Source organism: Gouania willdenowi, chromosome 1, assembly GCF_900634775.1.
Source record: "Gouania willdenowi chromosome 1, fGouWil2.1, whole genome shotgun sequence".
Classification (NCBI taxonomy): Eukaryota; Metazoa; Chordata; class Actinopteri; order Blenniiformes; family Gobiesocidae; genus Gouania; species Gouania willdenowi.
Window position 1 is genome coordinate 35,206,849 of NC_041044.1, and position 25,696 is coordinate 35,232,544.

Consider the following 25,696-nt stretch of genomic DNA (forward strand, 5'->3'; position numbering starts at 1 on the left):
GCATATAATTTTGGAAAAATGTGTTTGTTACTGTGGACAACTCAACACAACTCCATCCTGTATACCATGTTGTAAAAAAGTATTGTCGACTCATCTTGGTAAAGAGCATGATATGAAGGTTGTCAGTACAATTGAGACACCGCATTTATTCGAACATGAGATAGAAATGAAAATAGAAACAGAGATATAGATTGTGAAAGAGGTATAGATAGAGATAAAGACAGATATAGACAGAGACCGAGCTATAGAAAAAGATAGAGAGAATTAAACTTGTGTTTCTGGTTGACTACAAGCCTAAAGGACTGTGAATCTCTCAGGAGTTGCTAGGACCCGTCTAAATAAGAGCAATATTTCTGTTATTTCCTTTGCCCTAAAGTTTGTGAAAGAGCAAGATTCTTCATTGTAGTTGCCACAAGCCAACCGCTGGTTTTAAATGGTCGAAATGAGTCACTGCTTTCTCTTGACTCATTGACCAATCTTCTTTTATCATGTTAGGTCTAATCTGGCTAGACAACGTACGCTGCCAAGGCACAGAGTCTTCCATCGCAGACTGTCATTCCAATGGATGGGGAGTCAATGACTGCACACATGCTGAAGATCTAGGGGTCATTTGCAGTCCAGAAAGAAGCTCTGGTCAAGCTCCTTCACAATCAAGGAATCAGCAGAGCCAGCCAAGACACAGAACACTCCCACCAACCCTGGGTTCTCCCACATCCACGAGCTATAGCTTGTCTTATCATGCAAGAGGTCACGAGATCGCCCTCAACCGCAACCCGACCTCTTCTCGTCGCAGCAGCATCTCACCACAGGAAAACGGACATGAGATCCAAATTCTGCAAAGGAATCGAAATGGTTTAAGAGGGAGCCAGCATGGCAGCCCCGCTATGCCTCAGGGACACCAGCTACCGTCACGTCTGGCAAACGGTGCATCCTACAGGCAGAGGCAGGGACTGGAGCGGAGCAGTCCCCAAGCAGTAAGACGGGAGGCCGAGGGGCAAGAGAACAGACAGCAGCTTCAAAGTCAACCCCAGACTCGAGCTGAGAGGAGAAGTGGAAGACAACAGCAGCTCACTGGGAACCACGTCGAACCCGATGCTTTTTACCCAGACATAGGGCAGGAAACCAATGCACATTTCACACAGGTAAAAAACACACCAAACACCACTGAGCATTTACATTACACACTAACTTAAACAGTGCTCAAGAACTGGATCTAGAAAAGGACTGAGACCTAATTTGTAATCACTAGCTGTTTTTCCAAAGAAGGAAAGCTTCTGATCGGAGGAAGCTCTTTGTCTGTTTGGGTTTCCTTTTTACATTTGAATCTATTGTTTTGTAATCATGAAACATTCACCAAACTGCGTATTTTCTTGGTTTCTGCATGATTACAGACACACATAGTGGAACAATTCAGTGTTATTCTTTGTGCTGGCAGCTCTTTATTCAAACAATAACAATGCTTTCATTGACTTATTTTGGATTCCTTTATAGTTCGTATGAACGAGAATAAACTTAAACGCAGTGATTTCCACGTCTGAAGACAGAACTAATCGTGAATTTCCAAAGATTTCAGACAATATAGAGCAGGGGTCACCAAACTTTCTGAAACTGTGAGCTACTTCATAGGTACTGTATAGTCTGAAGGGCTACCAGTTAAAAAAACAATCTTAAATATGACATTTTGACAGTTAAGACAATAACTTAAAAAGGCAGGAAATGTTGAGGTTTCAACATGAAACACTATTTCTCCAAATGTATGCAATTGTTTCATTTACATTACATTTTATTAAAAAAAAAAATCCACCTTACGTCTTTAAAGATATATTGATTATATCATTGGTGACTGGAGTTCTTGAGGGCACCATGTTGGTGACCCCTGGTAGAGTTTATTTCATAGGCGGAGTTTGAGATTCTTGCCAGGGGGGGCAAAAAAAAAAAATTTAATTAAATATATAGACCATCTTGAGATTCTCTCCAACCACAATGTGTGTAATATATACAATAATGCAAAAAGGATTAGTAACATAATTGATGTTGCGTCCATGCATCGTAACGTCCACCATCCCGAATATGGGTCAAAATGCATGTTCTCACTCTCTTTAGGGAATAAATGCTTCTCAAAATGCATCATACACCATTTTTAAGCTTTGAAATATTCTGTTTTTAACCATGTAAACCAGTCTAAGACACAATCATCACAGCAAAATCTTCCTAAGACATTAACAAATCCAGTGAATTCCAACATTTAGTCCAAAACAAAGTTTTGGACTACTGTAAAAATACTGTAAAAAAATAAAATAAAAATTGTAATGTCCTATTTACTATAAGAAGGCAGCTCCCCTCTGATTTCTTTATGCATTTTTTGGTCTGTGAGGCTAATTGTGTTGTCAAAAATCCTCATTTTTAGATAATTGTTGTAAACTCACGATAAAAATCAGGCTTAATTTTTGCTGCAGTACCATACATGAACTGCTGGGTACAGTGCCGCTTACACTGTGAAGAAGAATTGCGCAACAGAAGAAGAACCAAGTCACATGACTGGAGTGCCAAAAAACAACTTGTGTTTTTAAAAGAACAACAAATGAATTAATATATGTTTTGTACAGTCACTGTGTTTTAAGGCACTTACATTTTTTTTATATTATGTACATTATATTAAGAATTGTATTTTGTACCCCCCCCCCTTTTTAATTTTTTTTTGTATAAAAATCATTCTCATTTCAGTGGACTGAGAGGGTTCACTTAGAGGAGGCCCGACTGCGACCCATACTGTACGGTAACCAGGGGGGTCTGGTGAATGAGGGAGTGCTGGAAGTTAAGCATGCTGGGAAGTGGCGTCATGTGTGCAGCCGAGGATGGGACCTGAGCAGTAGCCGTGTCGTCTGTGGCATGTTGGGTTTTCCTGCAGCAGAAGCGTTTGACCAGAATGCTTACAGGTCAGTATGAGGCTGTGGGTACAGAAAAATGACAGAGGGAGGAGGTAGACATAAAACCTGTGTGCAGATGAATGGGTAAGTGTGTGTATGTGTGTGTGTGTGTGTGTGTGTGTGTGTGTGTGTGTGTGTGTGTGTGTGTGTGTGTGTGTGTGTGTGTGTTTATAAAAAGAATGGAAAATGTGGTCGGCTACACATCCCTTCAGGGTTTTGGCAGTTCCATGCATGGACTGTAGTCCCTGCCCCCTGTTGTAGAGGTTACCCACCACTGCAGTCATGATGGTAACCACATTATGCATGTCACAACCCAAAGGGCCACTGATGATTGAGAACGGCTGTCCAGCAGGTCAGTCTGTTCCAATGGCTGTGTGGGCCTTAATGCAGACTTTTAAAACAGGAGTATATCATTAATGTCACTTTCAGACTACAAGATGATCATCATCTTCCACATATCCTCCCACACAAGGTTTCCAATCTCATATAATCAGGGAAAAGTCCAGGGAAATCTATGAGGAACTGTTTCCTCTAATTCTGGGTGGGCATGTTAAAAAGACTTAGGTGCTTGTAACCACTGAACTTAAGCCGATTTCCAAACCAAGTAGTTTTATTTTACAGACATTTACACAGAAATCCTTCTGTGTAAATGTTTGTAAATTTGAGCGTTTTGAATCCTTTTAGCCCGCATCTTCTGCGCAGTAAATACGCGCAAGCGGTGTCTGCGAACCTTGCTTTCGCACTTTGTCTAATCTAGTGCAATTCAGCGTAGGAGCTGAAGGGACAAAAGCAGATTAGCAGTTATATCATTACTGGAACCAGATGTGTAAATAGTACGGATATATCCTACTCAAGTAGAAGTACGCTGCGCGCAAACGGCACTGTGCCCGAACCCGGACACCAGTTCTAAATATCAGTCCGAACCCAACCCGTCCGATGCCGTCGGCTCTCGTCAGTGTTCGGTCGGGTATCCATCTTCAATCCACAGTATCAGCTCCGGTGAGAAACAAACAGTTGACGCACGCTCCCGCAGCTTGGCTGATGGCTGCAGTTACACTAACCAACTGGGCGTCACTATGGACTCAAAGTGTAATTTATAGCTCCTGTCCTATGCTCCTTTAAGTAAAAGTACAAGTACTGGTGTTAAAATTAATGTACTGGCTCAAATTGTACCTTAAAGCTGATATCCAGAGTTTCTGAGAAATCTGTTTATGTATGTATTTACTGTGGTCTACTGCCAGTGGTCATTCATAAAAATTAATGTATATAAGTCCCTCCTTCGTCCTATAGACCCCTATACAAATGGAAATGATAGCCGAGTGCGCCCAGCCAATAGGCTTTGACTTCCTGTTTTTGAGGCTGTCAATCAAAATGAATGTGGAACTGTGCACGGAAACAAGGCCGCGCGTCACAACAGCAAACAGGTACATATGATTTTGGCTCTTACCTGACCCATACACCTATATCAATGCGACCCAATGCAACCTTGTTATGTTACGCGATGCGCGTGCAGAAAAGTTCTGGTTGATTGGCAGAGGCAGTGGGAGGAAGTGAGGCTTTTTAGGGTGGGACATCGAGACGTTTCTCAGAAACTCTGGATAGCAGCTTTAAGTAAAAGTATAAAAAATGCATAGTTAAAAGATTTACTTGGGTACAAAAGTAAAAATGAAAATCTGACTTTCACATGTGTTACAATACATTACGTGTATTGTCACATAAAAAATGCAAGAGCCACTCTTCACATTTCTTTACATCTTTTGGGTGGAATGTCAGTTACAGTTGCGTCTTCTGACATACAATGTTTTTAAGTGACAAGTCTCAATGTAAGAGATTTTATTTAGCGTTTAATAGTGACGAACCTCCGTTTGACTGTTTCTTCCTGATTTACTTCTATGTCAGTGTTAGACATCTTTAACTGTGTCAGATTAATGCTGTGTTGCCAGATACAGCTGCTAAATGGTGCGTAAACCGCCATGTTAGGACACAATAAGCCCAACCTGGCAACAGTTGGCTGCTACCTTTCGCTCTTTTGTCTGTGTTTTGTTATCATTCTAACATTCTTGTCTTTTTTTCCTCCGTAAAGTTGAAAAAAGTAACGAGGCAGTTTTCAAAATGTATTATGCAAAAAGTAGCAATATTTGTATAACATTGTAGTCAGTAATCAGAATCAGAAATACTTTAATAATCCCAGGAAATTATTTTTGTTACAGCTCCAGATATACAAATAATATATATTATACAAGCCACATCTATTAAAAACAATATAAAAGTAAAACGTCTTCACCCAAATAAATACTAAGTGAAGTATAGATACCTAAAACAAGAACTACTTCAATCCAGTAATAGAGTGTTTTTACTCTGTTACTTCCCACGTCTGTCGTTGATACTTTACTTATGCATTACAGTATTTCTCTAACATAATCAGCGTGAGGGTGGGCTAACTTTTGTTGTAAATAAGTCTTACATTGGATCTTAAACACTAAGACTGCTGCAGTAATAGCGTACTTAGCATTATCATACTAACTCAAAATGTTTGCTTAAGATGTTTCACTTTTTCAGTCAGTTAAGTTTTCAATAAATTTAAAAAGAGGTTTTAAAACCACCATAATTTGTATTTCTCCTTTAAACTTATTTGCAAATGTTCTTTAGATCCAGGTGTTTTTATTAGAGTGGGATAGACTAAAAACAAGCAGAGCCTTACACAAGGAGGGATGGACATGGACACCCCCTGGTGTGTTTTTACACCAATAAACCACACTTATCTATCTTTAGCCGAAAAGCGTCTGCACCAAACCTCAAAGGGTTTTACACACACACACACACACACACACACACACACAGTCGTGCTGGGACATCATCCCCTCCACCCTCATCACAAACAGAGCTTGCATAAAATATCTAGAAGTCTGCATGAATAAACCTGCAAACACAAACCCTTGTACACATGCAAACACAACCCTCAGTGTGTGTGTGTGTGTGTGTGTGTGTGTGTGTCTGCCCACAGAGGTCTTTTTACAGGCTGAACGTACTGACCACTTGTCTGCCCAGTACATACTGTCCCTCCATGTCCCTGAAAAAGACCTGTCATTATCTGCTCTGTAGCAAAGAACAAGACGTTTCTCCTCAACTGCCTTGTTCATCATCTTAGCAGCAGACGACCAATGAATATTTGATCTTTTTTATTATTATAGAAGTTAAAAAATGGGGGTTGAAGATTGTGTGCTTTAGGATGGTCTTGTCAAATCATTAAAAATTGAATGAAGAGAAGCATGTTCACTGTGAAACAGAGGCGTAAAGTGTACTAATATATCCTATTCAAGTAGAGGTACTGTTACTTGATAGAAATTGTACTCTAGTACAAGCACAAGTAAGCGATACATAAAATACTCAAGTACAAGTAGAAAGTAGTGATATGGGTTCTTTGTTACCTTTTTGACCATCTTAAAGATAAAAACTAGCACTCAAACTGATCCATTTAAGACCACAGTCAATAAGCTAGGCTAACAGTCAATAAGCTAGGCTAACAGTCAATAAGCTAGGCTAACAGTCAATAAGCTAGGCTAACAGTCAATAAGCTAAGCTAACAGTCAATAAGATAAGCTAATAGTCAATAAGCTAGGCTAACAGTCAATAAGCTAGGCTAACAGTCAATAAGCTAAGCTAGCAGTCAATAAGATAAGCTAACAGTCAATTAGCTAGGCTAACAGTCAATAAGCTAGGCTAACAGTCAATAAGCTAAGCTGACAGTCAATAAGCTAAGCTAACAGTCAATAAGCTAGGCTAACAGTCAATAAGCTAAGCTAGCAGTCAATATGATAAGCTAACAGTCAATAAGCTAAGCTAGCAGTCAGTAAGCTAAGCTAACAGGAGTCTTTGTGCTTGGTTCTGGTTTCTTGACCTACTGCATCCCTAATGCCTTTATTTCTGCCTGTGAAGCTACTGTTTGCCATTTTTTACAGATGTTTTAATCCACCCACCACAGAAGGAGTGTGTGAAACCCTTTTTCCAGCTCCGTTGTTTCATCACAGTCACACTCGCTTTGAGAAACTCCTTCAACTTCTTAATTTACTGCTGGAGCTTCTCATTTCTCTGCTCCTGGGCTCGAGCCTTTTTTAAAGGCTCCGTTTAATTTCTTCACAGCAATTATACTAAAACCAGCCTTTCATGGAAAGTACATCATCATTATGACCCCGTTGACTTTTCGTTCTTTTAGAGGTTGATGGGACTGTAAGGGGCTGTTGTGGTGTCATTGTGGCAACCTGCAGTCTCCAGGCAGCTTTGCATTCATGCAGCATAATAACAGGTTATCTCTGCTTTTCTTCTCAGTCAGCTCCAAGACTGTGCTTTAGATTATAGCATAATCTAAATATATAGTGTCGTCAAAGGTGGCCCAAAAAAACTGGTTTTGGGGTAAAAATCCTGAGAAGTTAAAGAGATATCTGGGATATTTAGATCCCATCTTATTAAAATGTAGCTAAATAGCAGACACACAAAAGGACACAGTTTTCCACTTCGTGTGGATTCTCATAAAAGTTGCTTTAGTTCACATCTTGCATCACTTCTTCTCCGTTTCCCAGCAGGCAGAACGTTAGGATTGCTGCACTGGAGGTTTTTAAAGAGCTTTGTCTTTACTGAGGCACGGCAGCGAAAGTTGATATTGTCGTGCATATTTCCATGTCTGGCGTGTGTGAACCAACATGCTACTGGTCGACCACAAAGCAGACAGAGCTGGCAATTATATAGGAAGCACTCTCACCCACCCCTGCACTCCTCTCTCTATTCAGCCCCGAACTGTGAACGAACACACCCCCAAAACTGTCTGTCCTACCACTAGAGTTATGAAACGTTTTGTGCAAACATACACAGTGACAATTAACGTACACATACGGAAAAGCAACACGCTGGGAAACACGAAGATAACTGGCAAAGGCAAATTCATTTCTACAAAGCACAAGAGTCCAACAAGCAAACGTGCAAAAGTGCTCCTGGTGTATTCAACTAAATGAACAATTTGAGCCCATTTTTGCTTATTTTTTTTACCCTTCTGCCACTTCTCCATCAAAATTAAATGCCTTTTCTGCACCTTTTTCCACTTTAAATACATTTTCAGCACTTGCAAACCCTTTCCACCTAACGTCACATATATTGACCCATATTTCATGCTTATTTTTGCCCATTTAACCACATTTACTACTTGTCATGACCATTATTTGCCAGTTTAAACTAATTCTTCCAAAAATGACACTTTGAACCTTTTTTTTTTTTTTTACCATATTTTCTGTTCATTTTTGGCCACTGTAATTTCCAACTTTTAACCAATTTTTGTGGTTTTTAAAATCCTATTTCACCACCTTTTACACCATTTTTTGTAACTTTTTCAACCCATTTGATTTCTTATATTCAAGATGACTATACACTATGGTCCAAATAATAATAAACTTCCTGGATAACAGTGGATATTATTCAGATAAATACATAAATAAATGTGATTATCACAGATTCATAGAACAATGGACTTTATGGATGGGCCCCAAAAAGCGCTCCCCTTTTTCCCCCTTTCTCTTACAAAAAAGCAAATAAAAAGAAATGATCTTGTTTGTAAGTTTCATAACAAACAGAACAATAGTGCAAACATTATTTCCACTGGCAGTGATGAAATAAACTTTCTAAGTTGTTTTTTTTTTTTTTTTTTCAATTTAACAAAAGAATTTTTTAAACTCAACTTCAGGTTTCTTCTTAAAAAGTCATTTACATTTGGATTCCTACCAGTTGCGTCTTCATGCCAAGCACGATGTGTGTGTTTGTGCCGTCTCAGATGGTCAAAAGGCCAAATGAACAGACAGACAAACATTTTGAGCCATGCTTTGGTCATTATGGTTCCTGAAGGAAACACTGGTAGATGGTTTTTTTTTAACGTTCCACTTCCAGGAGTTGCTGTTGCCCCTTCAGGCCTGGAGTGCACACTACACTTTAAAAGCATTTGTGGCGTGTTTATGCTCCAACTCAACAAACACAAACAATTTACAGCCAATAACAGCTTTATTGTGCTACATAATGTCACCTACTGGCATGGAGTAGTATTCAAATACTCTAAGAGGGATTGTTAAAGGCTGTGTTTGAAATTGCATACTAACGTACTATACACTACACACTCAGTGGCTGCGTCTGAATAGTCCCTCCTATCTCCTTTCCTATCCACTCTTCCTTTACACCCGGAAGTGTTTAAGAGGTGGCCATGATAAGGAGCGTTCCAGTTCACTTAAAGCTGAGGAAAAGAGGCTCAATGCTTCCTTTATAACCTCCTTTAGCCTAGGAAAAACGGATGCATCCTTCATCAAAGGAGACGAGATAATACTGACTCACATTTCCTTGCGGTGACAACATTTAAAGGGACACACACACCCAAGCGCTCACGGAAACTCGCGATGACCGACAAGGGACAGAGATCATGTCAGTTACCAGTGCAATAATATGGCGTGTCGTGTGGGAATGGGTCAAATTGCTTGACTGTCACGCTCAAAGGGTGAGGCTTGGCAGCTCTGGGACTGTTGTTTTGAAAATGGGATGTTTTAAAAGAAGTAAAGTAATTTGTTACATTTCTACAACAAACTGTTATTGAGTAAATTTGTTTGATTCTAGGACGATTTTACGTTACGCTCGCATTGCATAATGGGGCGGTTAAGTATGACTAGTGTGCCCACCGTGCATACGTCAAAACTGTCCCCATACACCATAGTATACATCAAGATATTGCTCGTGTACTCAGTCGTTCCATACTATCTAATGTCAACGCACTACAAACTCATTTTGACGTCAGACTTAGTATGTGTAGTACATTAGTATGCAATTTCAAAGAAGTCAAGTCATAGTCACTGGTGCACCAAACAAGGCAATATGTTTACAGTTATGATTGCAACATGTCTTTTAATCATAGATATACCAGAGCGTAAGTAACAATAAGTGTCTAAAATTTGTATCGTCATTGTATTTCTATTTCTATATATATTTTCAATCATTATTGTGAAATCAGATAATAATGTTTGCTCTTATCTGAGGAGGGGAAATTCCTTTTGCTCCAGAAGCCAACACCACTGGTGGTTTGATATTTGCAGTTTGGTCTGTTGGATGAAAGGTTTGTGGTGCTTATGTTCCATACAAAGGTTTCTACAGTTCAGCATTTCTGGGCCATTTTAAAAACATATATTATTATAAGCCCTTAAAACCCAAGAATACCATGTACCAATGGAAATATGCAAATTCACCATGGGGAATACAAGGGGCTATTCTGGAGAGGACACACCGTTGGTGTCACTTCTCTAAATATGTCATTGCATCACGACTGTAATTGTGCACTAAACTCTTGTTATAGTTGGTGACTGACTCATTTGTTACAGGCACGTTTGCTGAGGCCGTCAGTCAAACTTCACCTGTCTGTGGTCGCACAGGCAGATGCAAGTGGGCAGCTCCAGTGTGTGTGTGTGTGTGTGTTTGTGTGTATTTTGTTTTTTCTTTTAATGCATGCACTTCATTTTCTCTCTGGATTTGACTCCATTTTTAGGTAATACCCATGGTTCTGGACACAGGTCAGGAAAACCTATTGAATTTGGCAGACCTCAAACAGGCTTCTCTTCTTGCAAAGATTAATGCACAGTGGTCTATTCCTATTTCTAGAGTTTTTCCAAACCAATGCTAGTCTCTTAGACAAACAGTGTCACACACACAACCCTGAACGAAGATCCCCAAAGTGTGTGTATGTAATGAGTAGCTTTTATGGATACTTGTATTATATTTTGAGTAAATTCCTAAATTGGTATATTTACTTGAACTTAAGTACGTTTTAAAAGAAATAAAGTAATTTGTTACATTTCTATACCCAACTGTTACTGAGTAAATTGCAATTTTTTGTTTTAAAATGGACATTGTGAAACTACAAAAAATGAAATGACCAGACAACAATCAAATGCAACACATCATATCCGACCAACCAGACTAAACTTAATGCACGGCGCCAAAACAGCATTGAATGCTGGTTATTTTCTTTGTTTTAGAGTTAATAAATACAGCTATACTTAAAGCCTGAGAATGTTATTATTTTGAATTTAATTCATTGGTGTTATCTTATTTTAAATATTATTGTACATTTGACAATCACTTTATTTCATGCAGGTGCATTTGTAGAAGTTCTAATTGTGGTAAAAGTAACTCGTAACTTTTACTTTAAGTAATACCTAATTAAGCTACTTCTTACTTGTACAATTTCAATGGAATAACTTCTACTTAATTAGGATATATCAGTACTCTTTACACCTCTGCCTAAAGGTTTGTTTAGTCAAGGCTTGACAGTCACTGTGAGAGTAGTTCATGTAGAGGAAAAGGCAGGAGGATGATTGAGGGGAAGGCTGAAATTGTGCAGGATGGGCAGACTGTAGAAGTGTATATCAGGACCGGTTGTTTAGTCTATTGAATGTAAAAGATGTACAGTTGTTAAAAATCCTTGATGTGATGTTCTCTGTGTTGCAGGAAACTGTGGGACTCCAAGTTGGCTGATCCATCTGCACGGTATAATCTACCTTCTTCATTTTGGAAACACACAACTTCAGATTATATGGGGCGCCGGTTGTAAAGTTGCACATGCTAAAATAAACAGCAGCTCTTTGCAACATTTAGCAACAGACCACGTTTAAAAAATGTATGTGATTTTTTATAAATATATATATATTACCTGACTTGCGACAATATTTGTGAAATTTGTGATATTTTTTTTAATGTCAATGTTAAATCTAAATGCTAAATATTAAATCTAAATCTTAAACATTAACTGTTACATCTAAATCTAAATGTTGAATCTAAATGTTAAATGCTAGATCTAAATGATTAATTAAATCAAATATTTAGTTAATATATAAATTCATCATTTAGATTTAGCATTTAATATAAATTTAGATTTAGATTTAACATTTAGATTTAGATTTAACATTTAAATTTAAAACACATGTGATTCTTTATGTTACCACATTTACAGGAATATTTGTGATATTTTTTTTAGATTTAGATTCAACATTTAGACATAGATTTAACATTTATAATTAAATGTAACATTTAAATTTAAAACATATGTGATTCTTTATGTTACCACATGTACAGCAATATTTGTGATATTTTTTCTTATAAAAATATGTCAATATTAAATCTTAAATGTTAAATCTAAATGCTAAATCTAAATCTAATATTTAGCTAATATGCAAATTCACCATATAGAGTGAGCATTTAACATGAATTTAGATTTAAAATCAAACATTTAGATTCAACATTAAGTTTTAGATTTAACATTCAGATTTAGATTTAACATTTAGTTTTAGTTTAACATTTAGATTTTAGATTTAACATTTAGCAGTTAGATTTAGATTTAGATTTAATATTTATCACAAATAAAGTATAGCTGTAAATCTGGTCAAAAGTAACAAGCAAACGCAGTTTGTTGCTAAATGTTGCAAAAAAAAAAGTTGCTTTTTATTTTAGCATGTGCAACTTTACAATCATTGCGTCAAAAGATTAAGCCTGTCCTCCACTGATGTAAAGTAACATGTGTCTCTCTGTGCAGACTGAGGACGCTGATCACTAAGAAAGGCTACTGGGTGGAGAAGGTGCAGTGCCAGGGTGTGGAGGTGTCTCTGTCACAGTGTCAAGCTCAACTGTCCCTCCCCAGAGGCGATGCTCCATGTCGGGGTGGGATGCATGCAGTGGTTCGTTGCACCCCTGGATCACCGTTTGCACGTTACAGCAGGGTGACTGCAACGCCAGCCGTGCCGGTCAGTGGTGGAAAGTAAAAATTCTGGGGGGTTTTTTAAGGTTAAGGGGTTTTTTTTGCCAGATATTGGCAGTTATCTGGATCAGGGATCCTGATCAACCATGGTCATTCACACTTTAAAGGCTTGGGAGAATTTTTTACCCGCATAAATAACGATACAGTAGGTCAGATGTGTCAAACGCAAGGCCCGTGGGCCAAATACGGCTCTTTAGAGCATCCAATTCAGCCCACAGAATATAGTAAAAACATGAATTATTGTGTAAATTACCAAATAATTATAGATATCTCAAACTCACAAATTCAATTAATCTCCACAATATTTTTAGGGGCTTAAAGTTTCCTACCCTTATATCAAATAAACACGATCATTTTTGATTGCATGGAAAGAAATCTCAATTTTTGCAAAAAGATCTTGCAATTTCTCACAAATCAGAAATCAGAATCAGAATCAGAAATGTTTTTAATGGCCATGTACAGTTTTAAGGACAGTACAAGGAATTTGTCTTGGTAGTTGGTGCACAAAACAAACAACAACAAAAATAAAAAAACAAAGAACAACCCAGCAACAATAATAATAATAATGATAAATATAAAGGACGAGGGATAAATAAAGGATAGATAGAGAATAAAGGATAAATAGGATAAATATATATATATATATATATATATATATACAGTACAGCAGATAATGTCATCATGGAGGTGGTGATCGGGTGGGGGGGGTTCAGTGGGTGACTTGGGGTGTGTATAATTCCACTAAATTACGCAAAAAAATGGTTACAAAATCAATAATTTTTTAAGTGAAAATCATGCAGGGACTGATATTGAGAATTTTTCCAAAATCTGGCAGATTTTCTTCAAATTATTAGACAATATTTCCCCAAATTCCACAATATTTAAGCAAAGATCCCACAGGGACTGATATACTCACATACTGTATCATTTATACATGGAAGTGCAAACCAGGCCACATTAATGTTAAAATTCTTCTTTTTCCCCCCTACCTAAAATCTGTGGCCCGCTTGAGATCAAACTGGTTTGTATTTGGCCCCTGAACTAAAATGAGTTTGACACTCCTGCAGTAGATCCAAAAGTACATTACAAATCGTACAATAACAAGGGACTGAGGAAACAGAACTTTTTCAACGTTTGCCCTCTGAATGAGGGTAAAGGGATGTATATCACTGTAGTAATAAAGTGTTTTTTTCCACAATATTGCCCCTTTCAGTATTTTTGACCTAATCCTGCTAACAGACAAACAAATACATAAATAAACGCAGGTTGAAATATGGCCACCTTGGCAGAGCTGAATAACATGAATGCCTGTCGATGTGTACACTTGATCAAAAGCAAGTTGAAATCATGTTGCAAAACTGAAGTAAAATCCCATTTCTTCCTTTCAGTCAGTTGTGCGCCTCAAGGCTGGCCCTCGACTCGGAGAAGGCCGCGTGGAGGTGCTGAAGGAGGGCAAATGGGGCACAGTGTGTGACCACTTGTGGGATGTGACAGCAGCCAGTGTGGTGTGTAGAGAACTGGGCTTTGGTACGGCCAAAGAGGCTCTGACCAAAGCTCAGCTTGGACAGGGTAAGGAAGCACAACACAAACACAGCCACACACAGAGGCTTTGAAGTGTTTCTGGTGCTTTAAAGAGATTTGACTTTACTTAAAGCAAGCAAACACACATCTTAAGAGTAACTAAACCCCAATACAAATGTATATGGGGATTAAGTTGTACTGTTGATTAATCCTGGTTCAACTCACAACATGTTAGTTGTCAGAGTGACTGCCCTCTATGGGTTGAAACCCAGTTAATACAGCTGATTTTTGCTATTGGCTGAGAACAAGATCATGTGACGTTATGGGACCATCTTGTGTCACAAACAAGCTCTGTTAGCCCCACCCCTTTTATAAAACTCACACCTTTGGGCTCTACAACACAGCTTCTATGAGATGGATCTACGAGCTAAGCTAATGCGCTAAGCTATGTGTGGCTAAATGATAAGCTGTCAGGACGACTTACCTGTACGTTAGGGTGTATATGTGTAACTGGTAATGTACACATTTATTTAGTAGGCAGATGACCTCCTTCAGACATTTTTTAATCATGCTTTTAAGCCAATAATCTGGGATTTAGATGACTGTACAGTAGCTGGGTTTCCATCACAGATTTTCACAAAATAAAAGCGATATTCCTAAATGTCGCTTTGAACGTGTTTCCATTGATGCTTGTAACTTCCCTGAAATCTCATCCCACAAGACTTTGCTGCAGGAAGATGGATGCTCAGAATCTCCTTAAAAGACTCCGTATTCCTTTGCTGTTTCACGTGTAATGTGGCAGTAATAATATTTAAGTACAGTATATTGCTAAAAGATGTCCCGGTCTTCTCCTCTGTCCACACTTACCCCGCCATGTTTTCTCAGAAAGAAGTAGTCATGAGACCATGCACATCACATTCTGTGATGTGCATTTTCTTAACGAGTGCTTCCATTGCGTTTTTGTGACATATTTAAATATCGGAACGTCTGAAAATCCTCCTCATGAAAGCGTAATATAAACTTTTTTGCGATATTTGTGTGTTTTTTTTTTTTTTCAAAATTCAAGTGTTTCCATTACCAGTTTTTAATTGCGTTATTTAGATTTTGCGTATTTCCAAGTGTAACGGAAACCTAGCGAGTGAATCTTGCAGACCAAACATCACTCAGTCCAAATATCTGTTATTAACGCAGCACTACAAGCCCTGAGCAAACATACGTACATCTGCAGGAATTTGTTCAGAGACACTGATTGTTACGGAACTCTCCCCATAAACAACTGCATAAGTGTAAAATGGGCTAGGACATTTTAGTGACCAAACCAGTGAAAACACTGACGTGAAACACTTTCACAGCTTCGAAAGCAGGATGTCGGCCAATCAGCAACCGAACAATCAGAAGTCATTGTTCTGGTCATTGCTTTTAAACAGTTTGGCAACAATAGTTAAAACATTTTCAGAAGAAATTACTGTAATCACATCCATTTCCTGTCCTTATCTTTCTGCCCAAGTAAGCCCATAATATTTCCTATAATAGAGTGTTGATTTCCTTCACTCCGCTATCCCTAATTATATAATAAATGGAAAAAATGCAAGCGTTACTTTTAGGGCTGTAGTAAACTAGGTGCTACAGTGTGGTTAAATGAGTCTTTGCTGCTTTGAAAATTACAGAAGGGTTTATGAGCTGCGTGTTTTACTGTCGACGTGAATTCATGCGATGGCGCTGCATTTAGGGAAGAGCTACATGACCTCATTAGTTATTTAGGGCTAAATTATAGGGCTTTGTGGGCCTCAGGCTGGGCCTCACACACCTACGCAAACATACATGCATTTAAAGTTTGAGCTCCATTCTGCCGTGCGGTCTATATTAGTTCACACAGGAAATAGTGCAGCACGTAGCTGCTGAGGAGAGGACAGAGGGATCTCTGCTTAAGCTTAGTTTCAAAACCACATCAGAGGTCCCATGCAGTCACATCTGGGCCTTTATTTCCCTTCTGCCCACATGTGCGTCCGCACTGCCGCCAGGTTTTATATGATTTAGGTTTTCTTCTTCTTTCTTCTACAGGTACTGGTCCCATCCACATGAACAGTGTCCAGTGCACAGGCAGAGAGAGGTCCATTACCGAGTGTCACTACGCAGAGGTGCCGCTTTACACCTGCAAACACAGCCAGGACGTGGCAGTCCGCTGCAACGTTCCCAACATTGGGCTGCAGGCCACAGTAAGCATCAAATGCACAACGTACATATACATTTGCAACAAATAAAAAACAGAAATGCTTTCTCTTCTCTCTCACACTCATCTTGTTAAAAACGAATTTAAAAACTTTTTAATGAGGAACAACAAATAGAAGAGGAGAAAAAAAAGAGTTGTGGTGGCACAGACTATGATATCCAACAGACTTGAGTTATATTGCACTTTTATCATCACCACAGCATTTCAAAGAGCTGTGCTTTAGGAGCCGATGCAGGTTTTAGTCTCTTGCCCAAGGAAACTACAACACAGACTGGTTTAGGTTTAGATCCGTTTAGGTCGTCTCTTCTAATACATTAAAAATACAAATTGTGCTCTTTTAGAGCGGCTCATTTGTAAATAACACATAATGCAGCTTCCCTGCTGTGAGGTGTGATGGACTGACTTGTCTTGGTTTACCCATAGAAGCTCACAAGTGTTATTATTAAATGTTTTCATTATACAACTGTAGCTGTCTAACAATAATGAGATTGTGGTTGCAGTTTTTTCCATGGGGATGTATGTTTTAACTGAGTGTGTGCAGATTCAAAACAATGTTTTCCTCCAGAAATCTAAAGGTGTGTTTGAAAGAAAATCCCACTTTTGAAAGTGGAACAAACAATCCTGTTCAGAAAAACCTTTTGTTGTTCTGAGTGGAATGGTCCTCCTATTCTGAGAGTAGTCAATACATCATGTAATAAAACTCTTGTTTTATTATTCTATTGTGTTGCACTTGTACTTTTACCACAACTCTGTACAGCACTTTGTGATTTTATCTGCAAAAAGCGCTTTTTAAATAAACTACTTACTTACTATTCAGAAAAAGAAACAAAAACAGTCAGAGCTCTGTCGCTGCTGGAATCATAGAAAAACTCTGACCAATTCCTGCCATTCGGTCCAAATGGAAAGAACCAATTGGAGGCTATACTATGTCATCTTGCCCACGCCCACCTCTGTTCCTCCCTCCTCCTCTGTGCACACTCAGCATGTGAAGGGCCTGAAAAGTGATGCACAGGTTGCTATTTTTCTGTTTGACAGCTCTTTGGGGGGATTTGTTATTTTTATATCAGATGCGTGTTCAAGCTTGTAAGGGGCTGGCCTTTGACAGGCCCCACACGAGAGCATACGGGAGGGGGAGGAGCTTAGAGGAGGTCTTGCTTTTCTCAAATCTTGCTTGCTTTCCAAAATTGCACACTACACCTTAAGTCAACCGGAGCCACTGATAATGATTATGAACAGGATAGGCACGTATAGAATAGTCGTTCTCAAACTTTTCAGCCCGCGACCCCCAAAATAAAGGTGCTAGAGACCAGGGACCCCCACTGTACCAGAAGGTGGTTGAACACAAACATGAACACTGAAGAACAGTCATGTGGAGACAGGGCCATCTATAAGGGGGAATAAAGTGGGGGCATCCAATGAAGTCAGTAAAATGATGGTCCATTGTTCCACATCCATTGTTATCCAGGAAGCTTATTATTGTTTGTGCCATAGTATATAGTCATCTTAAAGATGTAAATCCTTGTTTTAATCAGAAATAAACTGGGTTAAAAGTGACCAAAAATGGTGGAATAGGTGGTGAAATGGGATTTTAAAAACCATAGAAATTCATTAAAAGATACAAATTAGAGTGGCCAATAATGGACAGAAAAAGTGTTAAAAAGGGTTAAAAAAAATGTCAATATTGGCTTAAAAGTGGGAGAAAAAATTAGGAATATTAGTTTAAATTGGCAAATATTGTGCATGACAAATCGTAAATTGGCAAAAATAAGCATGAAATGTGGTTACAAGAGGTTAAAAGTGACAATAATGGATCAACATATGTGACATTAGGTGGAAAAAGTGGTGGAGATGTCAAAAATGTCTTGAAAGTAGAAAAATGTGCGGAAAAGGCATTGAAATTTGATGAAGTGGCAGATTACATTAAAAGGAGCCAAAATATGGCAAAAAAAAGGGATGAAAATAGGTTAAAATATGGCAAGTTAGGTGTAAAAATAGGCTCAAATTGTTCAAAAAAAATATTCTTAGTTTCTTGAAGGCAACTACCAACCCCCTCCCAGTGTCTTGAAACCCCAAATGGGGTCCTGACCCCAAGGTTAAGTACCCCTGGTATAGAAGACGAATGAATGATACACCTTGTACAATTTCTATTCCCATTTCTTCATATCTTAACACTAATTTTGGTTAATTGTCCTCATTATTGCCTCATAATGTCTTTGACATATGCTCATTGTGCAAATAAAGTCACTTGATAATTCCACGACTCTTTGTCCCCAACACTCTAAGGTGCGTCTGGCAGGAGGCAGAGAGCCATCAGAGGGACGTGTGGAGGTGCTGATAGAGGTGGGAGGGGCCAGACGCTGGGGGTCCATCTGCAGTGAGAACTGGGGCATCAACGAGGCCATGGTCGTGTGTCGACAGCTGGGCCTGGGCTTCGCTGCAAGAGCTCATCAGGTGAAAAGCAGCCTTCTGTTTTGTTGATGTTTGTGACAGATTTCCCTGTAATTCTCTTCCTTTTCTGTTTCCAGCCTCTTTTCTCCTCCTTTTACCCTTTTCTCTGTTTGTGTGTCTGTCCTGTGGTATTACTGAGGCCTGAGGAAATTACAGGCTTCCCAAACTTCCACTTCCCAAACTCCCAAAATAAAAGAGGGAAAGTGAAGCAAAGAAAAATGAACAGAAACTCAGGGAGCAAACAAACTGAAAATAGGACTGCATGGAAAAGGAAGGGGGGTCCTGCTGGGAACATTTAACAGCCAGTTTAAAAGCCATGACAAAGAGTGGAAAATGTCATAATATATACTGATAGAGCCTGTGAGAGAAGCTTTAAAAGTTTTGTTACTCAAGATCTGCTTACAATCCAAAGGAGCCCTGATGACATGCTCTTCCTCTGTTAGGAAACCTGGTACTGGCCTGGATCTTCAGACGCTGCTGAGGTGGTGCTGAGTGGGTCTCACTGTAGAGGATCTGAGATGTCCATCCAGCAGTGTCGAAGAAACACACATGTGTATTGTCCAAGAGGAGGAGACGGTCGAGCAGCAGGAGTCACGTGTGTAGAGAGTGAGTTTTAAATAAGTGAACACTGGATGGATGGATGGATGGATGGATGGATGGATGGATGGATATAAGGAAAGATGGATGGATGGATGGATGGATGGAAGGATGAATGACTGAATGGATGGATGAATGAACCAATGGATGGATATAATGATAGATGGATTGGATGGAGAAATTGATTAATGGATGGATGGATGCATTTCAATGGATGGATGGATGGATGGCTGGAATAATGGATGAATGAATAGATATAAGGATGGATGATGCATGGATGGAGAAATTAATTAATAGATGAATGGATGCATTTCAATAGATGGATGGATGGATTTCAATGGATGGATAAATGGATGAAATATCGGATGAATGGATAGATATGAGGATGGATGATGGAGAAATTGATGAATAGATGCATTTCAATGGGTGGATGGGTGAATTTCAATGGATGGATGGATAAATGTATTAATGGATGCATTTCAATGGATGTGGATAGAAAGATGGATGGATGTATGAATTTGAATGGATGGCTCAATGAATAGAAAAATTAGTGATAAAAGGATGAATGAATAGATTTTTTTGACGTCCTCATCCTGGTCTTTGCAGCTGCTCCTGATCTGGTGGTGGACGCCCAGCTGGTGCAGGAGACGGCTTACATAGAGGACCGTCCTCTACACTTGCTCACTTGTGCAAATGAGGAGAACTGCCTGTCGTCGTCTGCTGCCAGAATGAACTGGCCTTACGGACACCGCCGCCTATTGCGCTTCTCCTCTCGCATCATGAACATGGGACGCGCTGACTTCCAACCTCGGGCATCCAGGGAAAGCTGGACATGGCATCAGTGTCACAGGTAAGAGGTCAGATCAAAGAAAAAGGGTTTTTAGTCCAAATACCAGCACAACTATGACTTCATTGTGTGGGGGTTTAAAGCATTAAAGTGATTCTGGTTCTACAAATTGTCTTTTATGGAATAGTCATGTTTGACTCATCTTTGTATGACTCGCATTCATTTCTTTCAGGCACTACCACAGCATTGAGGTGTTCACTCACTATGATCTCCTGACCCTTAACGGGACGAAAGTGGCTGAAGGTCACAAAGCAAGCTTCTGCCTGGAGGACACCTACTGCCCTGATGGTGAGAAGCAGGAACAATAATCCAGACAGCATTAAACGATCAGCGAGCTTACTGCCTAAAAGATTATGAGCTACATCATAGGTTTTCAACTCATGAGTAAGCGACCCAAAAAAACCTGTTTAGATTGAATTGTGGGCATTTCCCAGAGTAAAATAAAATAAGAATAACTTTTTTAAAGCCCAATATTGTTGAGTATTTTGTTACTTTTTAAAGAGCTTTTTATCAAAAGGCCAGTAACAAAAAGTGGTTCGCACATAGTTCACCAGACAAGACAATATACGATACTGGGCTCACAATAACAAATATGATACAATATTTTTTGGGAAGGGGTAAATTCACCCAAAAAAACACAGTTTGAAAAGTGTGCTTTTATTTGACGTTAACTCTGGCCATACTTAAATACCCTTACCTTCTACAATACCACTTGTACTTGATGAAATATCTTGTGACATTTTAATTTTTGTCAAACGATATATTGTCCCACCCTTATATATATATATATATATATATATATATATATACTTTTACCAGCATTGCTCAACTTTCTGAACTCAAATCCCTTACACTTTTAAATAAATAAATTAGAGTTCCTCAGTTTGGGTCATGCAGAAGCACATGTGAGATTCTAAACTCTGGTCTACATCATACGATCAGCTGGACCAGTCTGGTTCATTGAAGCAGTATATGCGTGCCAGCGAATATGAATGTCAAAGAAATCAGCATATTATCTCTCCTCATGTACTTGCTTCTCCTTTGTTCTTCCAGGCATTCATAAACGATATGCCTGCTACAACATGGGACAGCAGGGTATATCTGTTGGCTGCTGGGACACTTACCGCCATGACATAGACTGTCAGTGGATTGATATTACAGACATACGGCCCGGTGAATACGTCTTTCAGGTTAGTTTAATGCACAATCTTCAACGTCATGACACCAATCTTCAAAGTTTTAGTGCAGGCACAGGGCAGGCCACCTACCTACTGGTGACGATCACGATTTTTCCAGCAATTATTTAGGCTTTTCTAACGAGATTCCTAAATATGTGTTGTGGCGATTTTGATGAATGAGACAGAGTCAAGCTTTAGTTGCTGGTCAGATGTACTGTAACAGAAATGTGTTCTCCTATGGGACTCCACATCCCACAATGCAATGTGTGAAACTTTTTTAAAAATTACATTAAATCGAGTTACATTGGAGATGAAAACAAATTTTCGAGCGGCAATCTTTTTACAAGCAAATGATCTTCGATCTCCAGTATGAGACCTACCCTATGTCTTTATCTGATAAAAAAATAAATATATATCGTCCCCAACTTCTGTTATCAACGTAGTGGTGTTTAAATCTCGTCTTAAGCACGTAACAATGTTTTTCAAACTAAACAACCTTTTTTTTTTTATTGAAATGATTTAAAAACAAACTGTGAATTGGAGCGTTTCTCAAAGTCTACCCTCTATGTACCTTTCTTAGCTCTGCAGGCCAGTACACCACAAGGATCTGAGACTGTAAACACACAAAACTACCATTTATCTAATTTTAAAATGTATATTTCTTCTTTGGGAAATGAAGAAAAGCCAGTGTGACACTAACAGGAACAGTTCTGATTCATTGTTACTCCATTTACTTTGAAAAACAATGCATCCATTGTTGTTGTTGAAAATATTAAGCAATATTTCCTCAAGAGTAGTGGTTCCTAAACAGGGGTATGTGTACCCTTAGGGGTACAGGAGCACATTGCATGGGGTACTCGGAAAGATTTAACAATTAATTTAGAAATAATCGGGCACACTTCTGGCAATAGGAGACAATATTTCGCTATTTGCTTACAATTGAAGTAATCAAATAAAACTTGCATGGTATTAAAAAATAATATTAATTCTATTTTAAATTCCACTCATTGTTTTGAATTTGAAGATCAACCCTCAGGGAACCAATGATCGAGACACAGTTAGGGGTTAAAGGAGAGGGCACTTTTTCACAAATGAAAAGGCATATGAAATTATGAAGAGGGTACTCATGATATGAAGAGGGGTAAACTTCATTTGACCATAATGCAAAGGGGGTACACGGGACAAAAAAATTGGGATCCACCACCACTCTAGAGTCAACAGCATTTAGCAACAATGTGCTACAACTGAAGAGATTGTGTGAAATGTACCGTTGATAAAATAGACCAAACATAGAGAGATGGTTGGAAACTCCTCAAAGTTTCCATCTTTGTATTTCAGAAAATCCAAAAACTGTATAGTTAGAGCGACTGCTTTCATGGTTGGTCCAAATATAGCTTTGTTTGAATGGTGTTGGTAGGTTTTCTGTAGTTGTGCTGAGTGTTGATTGTCTGTTTATATTCATGTTAAAACGTTGGGAGTAAATGGGCCATAACAGAGCACATAAATGGGTCCTAACCTGGAGGTGAACCCAGGTCTTCTAGCCGTGAGCTGACATAGCCAGACTCAAACCAGCGTGCCGACCCCACACTTTATCTTCATGGTGGAAATGGCATTGGTCCTTTTTCTTTCTTATAACCAGAGTTTCACATTTCGACATCTAAGGTTGTACATGGGATTAAAACTCAGATAAAAGACTGTAATTTAGCTAAATGGCTCCTGGCTGTGTATCAGTCATTCAGGTGCACAGCTTAAATGTCGCTTTAAGGGCGTGTGTGTGTTTAGGGAAAGTGAATTTAGTCTGGATTTAGAAAGTAGACCTGCTATTAGTCCGCGCCGTCAAAGGGGAAAAGACTTATTGGAGATGGAAAGAGTCTGTCAGCGCTTTACAAATGCACAAGCGTTATGTTCACGGCTCGTGAAAAGGCACGTTAGTAAGAGCTTCATAGCAACAAAAGAAAAGACGTTTACTGTTTATTTTCTCAATGTTTACATGAAAATATGATGTTTAATTAGGGCTCACATATAAGACACATACATGCACACTGGACACAGGTGTGGATGGCCCCCACCATCAGTCTACACACCAACACTGGTCCTTCTGTCAAGAGACTGACCCGCGTATGTGTAATTAAGCAGTGGTGTAAAGAGTGCTAATATATCCTACTGAAGTAGAACTACTGTTACTTGATTGAACTTGTGCTCAAGTACAAGTAAAAGTACGTCGTACATAAAATACTGAAATACAAGTAAAAAGTAGCTCAATTAAACAGTACTCGAAATAAAAGTTTATAGTTACTTTAACCCCTTAAAAACTTAAAAAGGAGGAGATTGAATCTTGCACAATTGGAACCTAATTTATTTTCCACAAAGGCATCTGTATGAAATAATAAAAATAATTAATTTTTAAATAAGGTCTTTTACGTTAGCACGCAATTAAAAAAAATAATAATAATCATCTGTGTCCCTTCAGGGGCTTCATAATACTTAGAGCCTGAGAATGTTTTGAATTTTCAATTGAATTTATTTGTTTTGTTTTTTTTATTTTACATTTTGACAAACCTTTTATTTTATACAGACGCCTTTGTGGAAAAATAAATTAAGTTCCAAATGTGCGAGATCTTGTTTTTTCCTTTTTAAATTTATAAATGAAATGTTTACTGTATGCAAAGGAACAGTGGCAAGATGTGTTACCAAAAATAAACGTTGGGGGTGAGAGTCACGAGTAACTTTTACTTTGAGTACTATTTACTTGTACTTGAGTATTTTCTGTATGACTTACTTGTACTTGAGTACAATTTCAATCAAGCAACAGTACTTCTACTTGAGTATGATATTTTAGTACACTTTACACCTCTGAAAATTACTGATTAAGAAATACACTTAAAGTACCTATAAATGCAACTGGATTACAGTAACGCGAGTACTTGTAATCCACTACTTTCACCTCTGTAATTAAGCCATGATCAACGGCTGCCATGGCGACCACATGATCCAGCAGCACTCTGTGGTGAGGACTGTGGTGCAACAGTAGTCGAGTGTAAGCCGAGATGGGCTGAGTAAGGGCGGAGATCCTCCTTCATCTTTCATCCCACAGAGTGTTTCTGTAGCGACTCTACCGAGAGCCACTGGGTGGCGGCCATTTTTGGGATCCTGCATTTAAGTCGATGAGTCACGCTCACCTCAGCTTGATTACTCCTGATTACGCCGTCATTTAAACATCAGCTGCGCAACCTCACAGTGTTTTACATGATACAGGCGGCCTTTCATTGTTCTGTAAAAGCACGTTTTGGGTCTTTCGTTTTACATCATTACAAAGGCTTTTATTGCGGAATCAAGCACCACAATCCTAATAAAGTGTTTTTTTATACCAGTCTGAAGAATATATGCCTAAATCCTGCAACACTATAACATACATTAAGGCTTTGACACCAATGCTGGCTTTTAATATAAAAAAGATTAATAATTTTATGTATAGATATCTCCTGTTTTAAAGCTTTGCTCGTAAATACGATTCAAACCACATGGTTTACGCAGTAAATAAAACTGAAATTGGGTTTCTTTATTGAACATGTGGTCGGGTTATCTGTTTGAAGTGTGGAAGAGGAAAACTCATTTGTGCGCTACACTTGAAGTATATACGACCAGCAGACAGAGTGGAAAACAAAAACCGACCATAGTTGCTGTCTGATGATAGGCTTCAACCTAAATTTAAACCCAAAACTATCATCTGCATCTACTATGGGTCCTCAGATTATATGGAAAATGATGTCATGCTCTGGTGGAGTTTATAGATACAGCTGGTTAGACTGTAATCCTCCGATCAGGAACTGTCGACTCCGAAGAAAAGGGGCAGCTAATATATAATTACAGTATATCTAGCAATGGCCGATACAAATATGTACCAAATCGAAGTTTTGTCATTGTGAGAAAGAATGTTTCCTCAAAACACCCAGACACAAACAATAACTGAGTGTGTGTCTTGCCCTAATTAAAACTATAATCAATATTAACATTTTTGTCACGTGGAAATACAGTAACCTGAGCTAACTGCAGATGAAGTGAATAGTCCCCCTTTTCACTCAGTTTCCAGTATTATATGGATATTGGCCAACGCTGAATTTCCAA

The 25,696-nt window shown here is 38.7% G+C and overlaps 1 protein-coding gene across 1 annotated transcript in view; it reads left to right on the forward strand.

Moving 5' to 3' along the window:
• LOC114467843 (lysyl oxidase homolog 4-like) overlaps positions 1 to 25,696 on the forward strand; it is a 31,199-nt gene that overhangs the window by 1,768 nt on the left and 3,735 nt on the right. Inside the window, exons 3-13 of the mRNA XM_028454318.1 lie at positions 496 to 1,142; positions 2,725 to 2,936; positions 11,448 to 11,486; positions 12,529 to 12,736; positions 14,139 to 14,319; positions 16,333 to 16,487; positions 18,785 to 18,952; positions 19,393 to 19,555; positions 20,153 to 20,396; positions 20,566 to 20,681; positions 21,447 to 21,583. Of these exons, the coding sequence (XP_028310119.1) occupies positions 496 to 1,142; positions 2,725 to 2,936; positions 11,448 to 11,486; positions 12,529 to 12,736; positions 14,139 to 14,319; positions 16,333 to 16,487; positions 18,785 to 18,952; positions 19,393 to 19,555; positions 20,153 to 20,396; positions 20,566 to 20,681; positions 21,447 to 21,583 (2,270 nt within the window). The remainder of the gene's footprint in view (positions 1 to 495; positions 1,143 to 2,724; positions 2,937 to 11,447; positions 11,487 to 12,528; positions 12,737 to 14,138; positions 14,320 to 16,332; positions 16,488 to 18,784; positions 18,953 to 19,392; positions 19,556 to 20,152; positions 20,397 to 20,565; positions 20,682 to 21,446; positions 21,584 to 25,696) is intronic.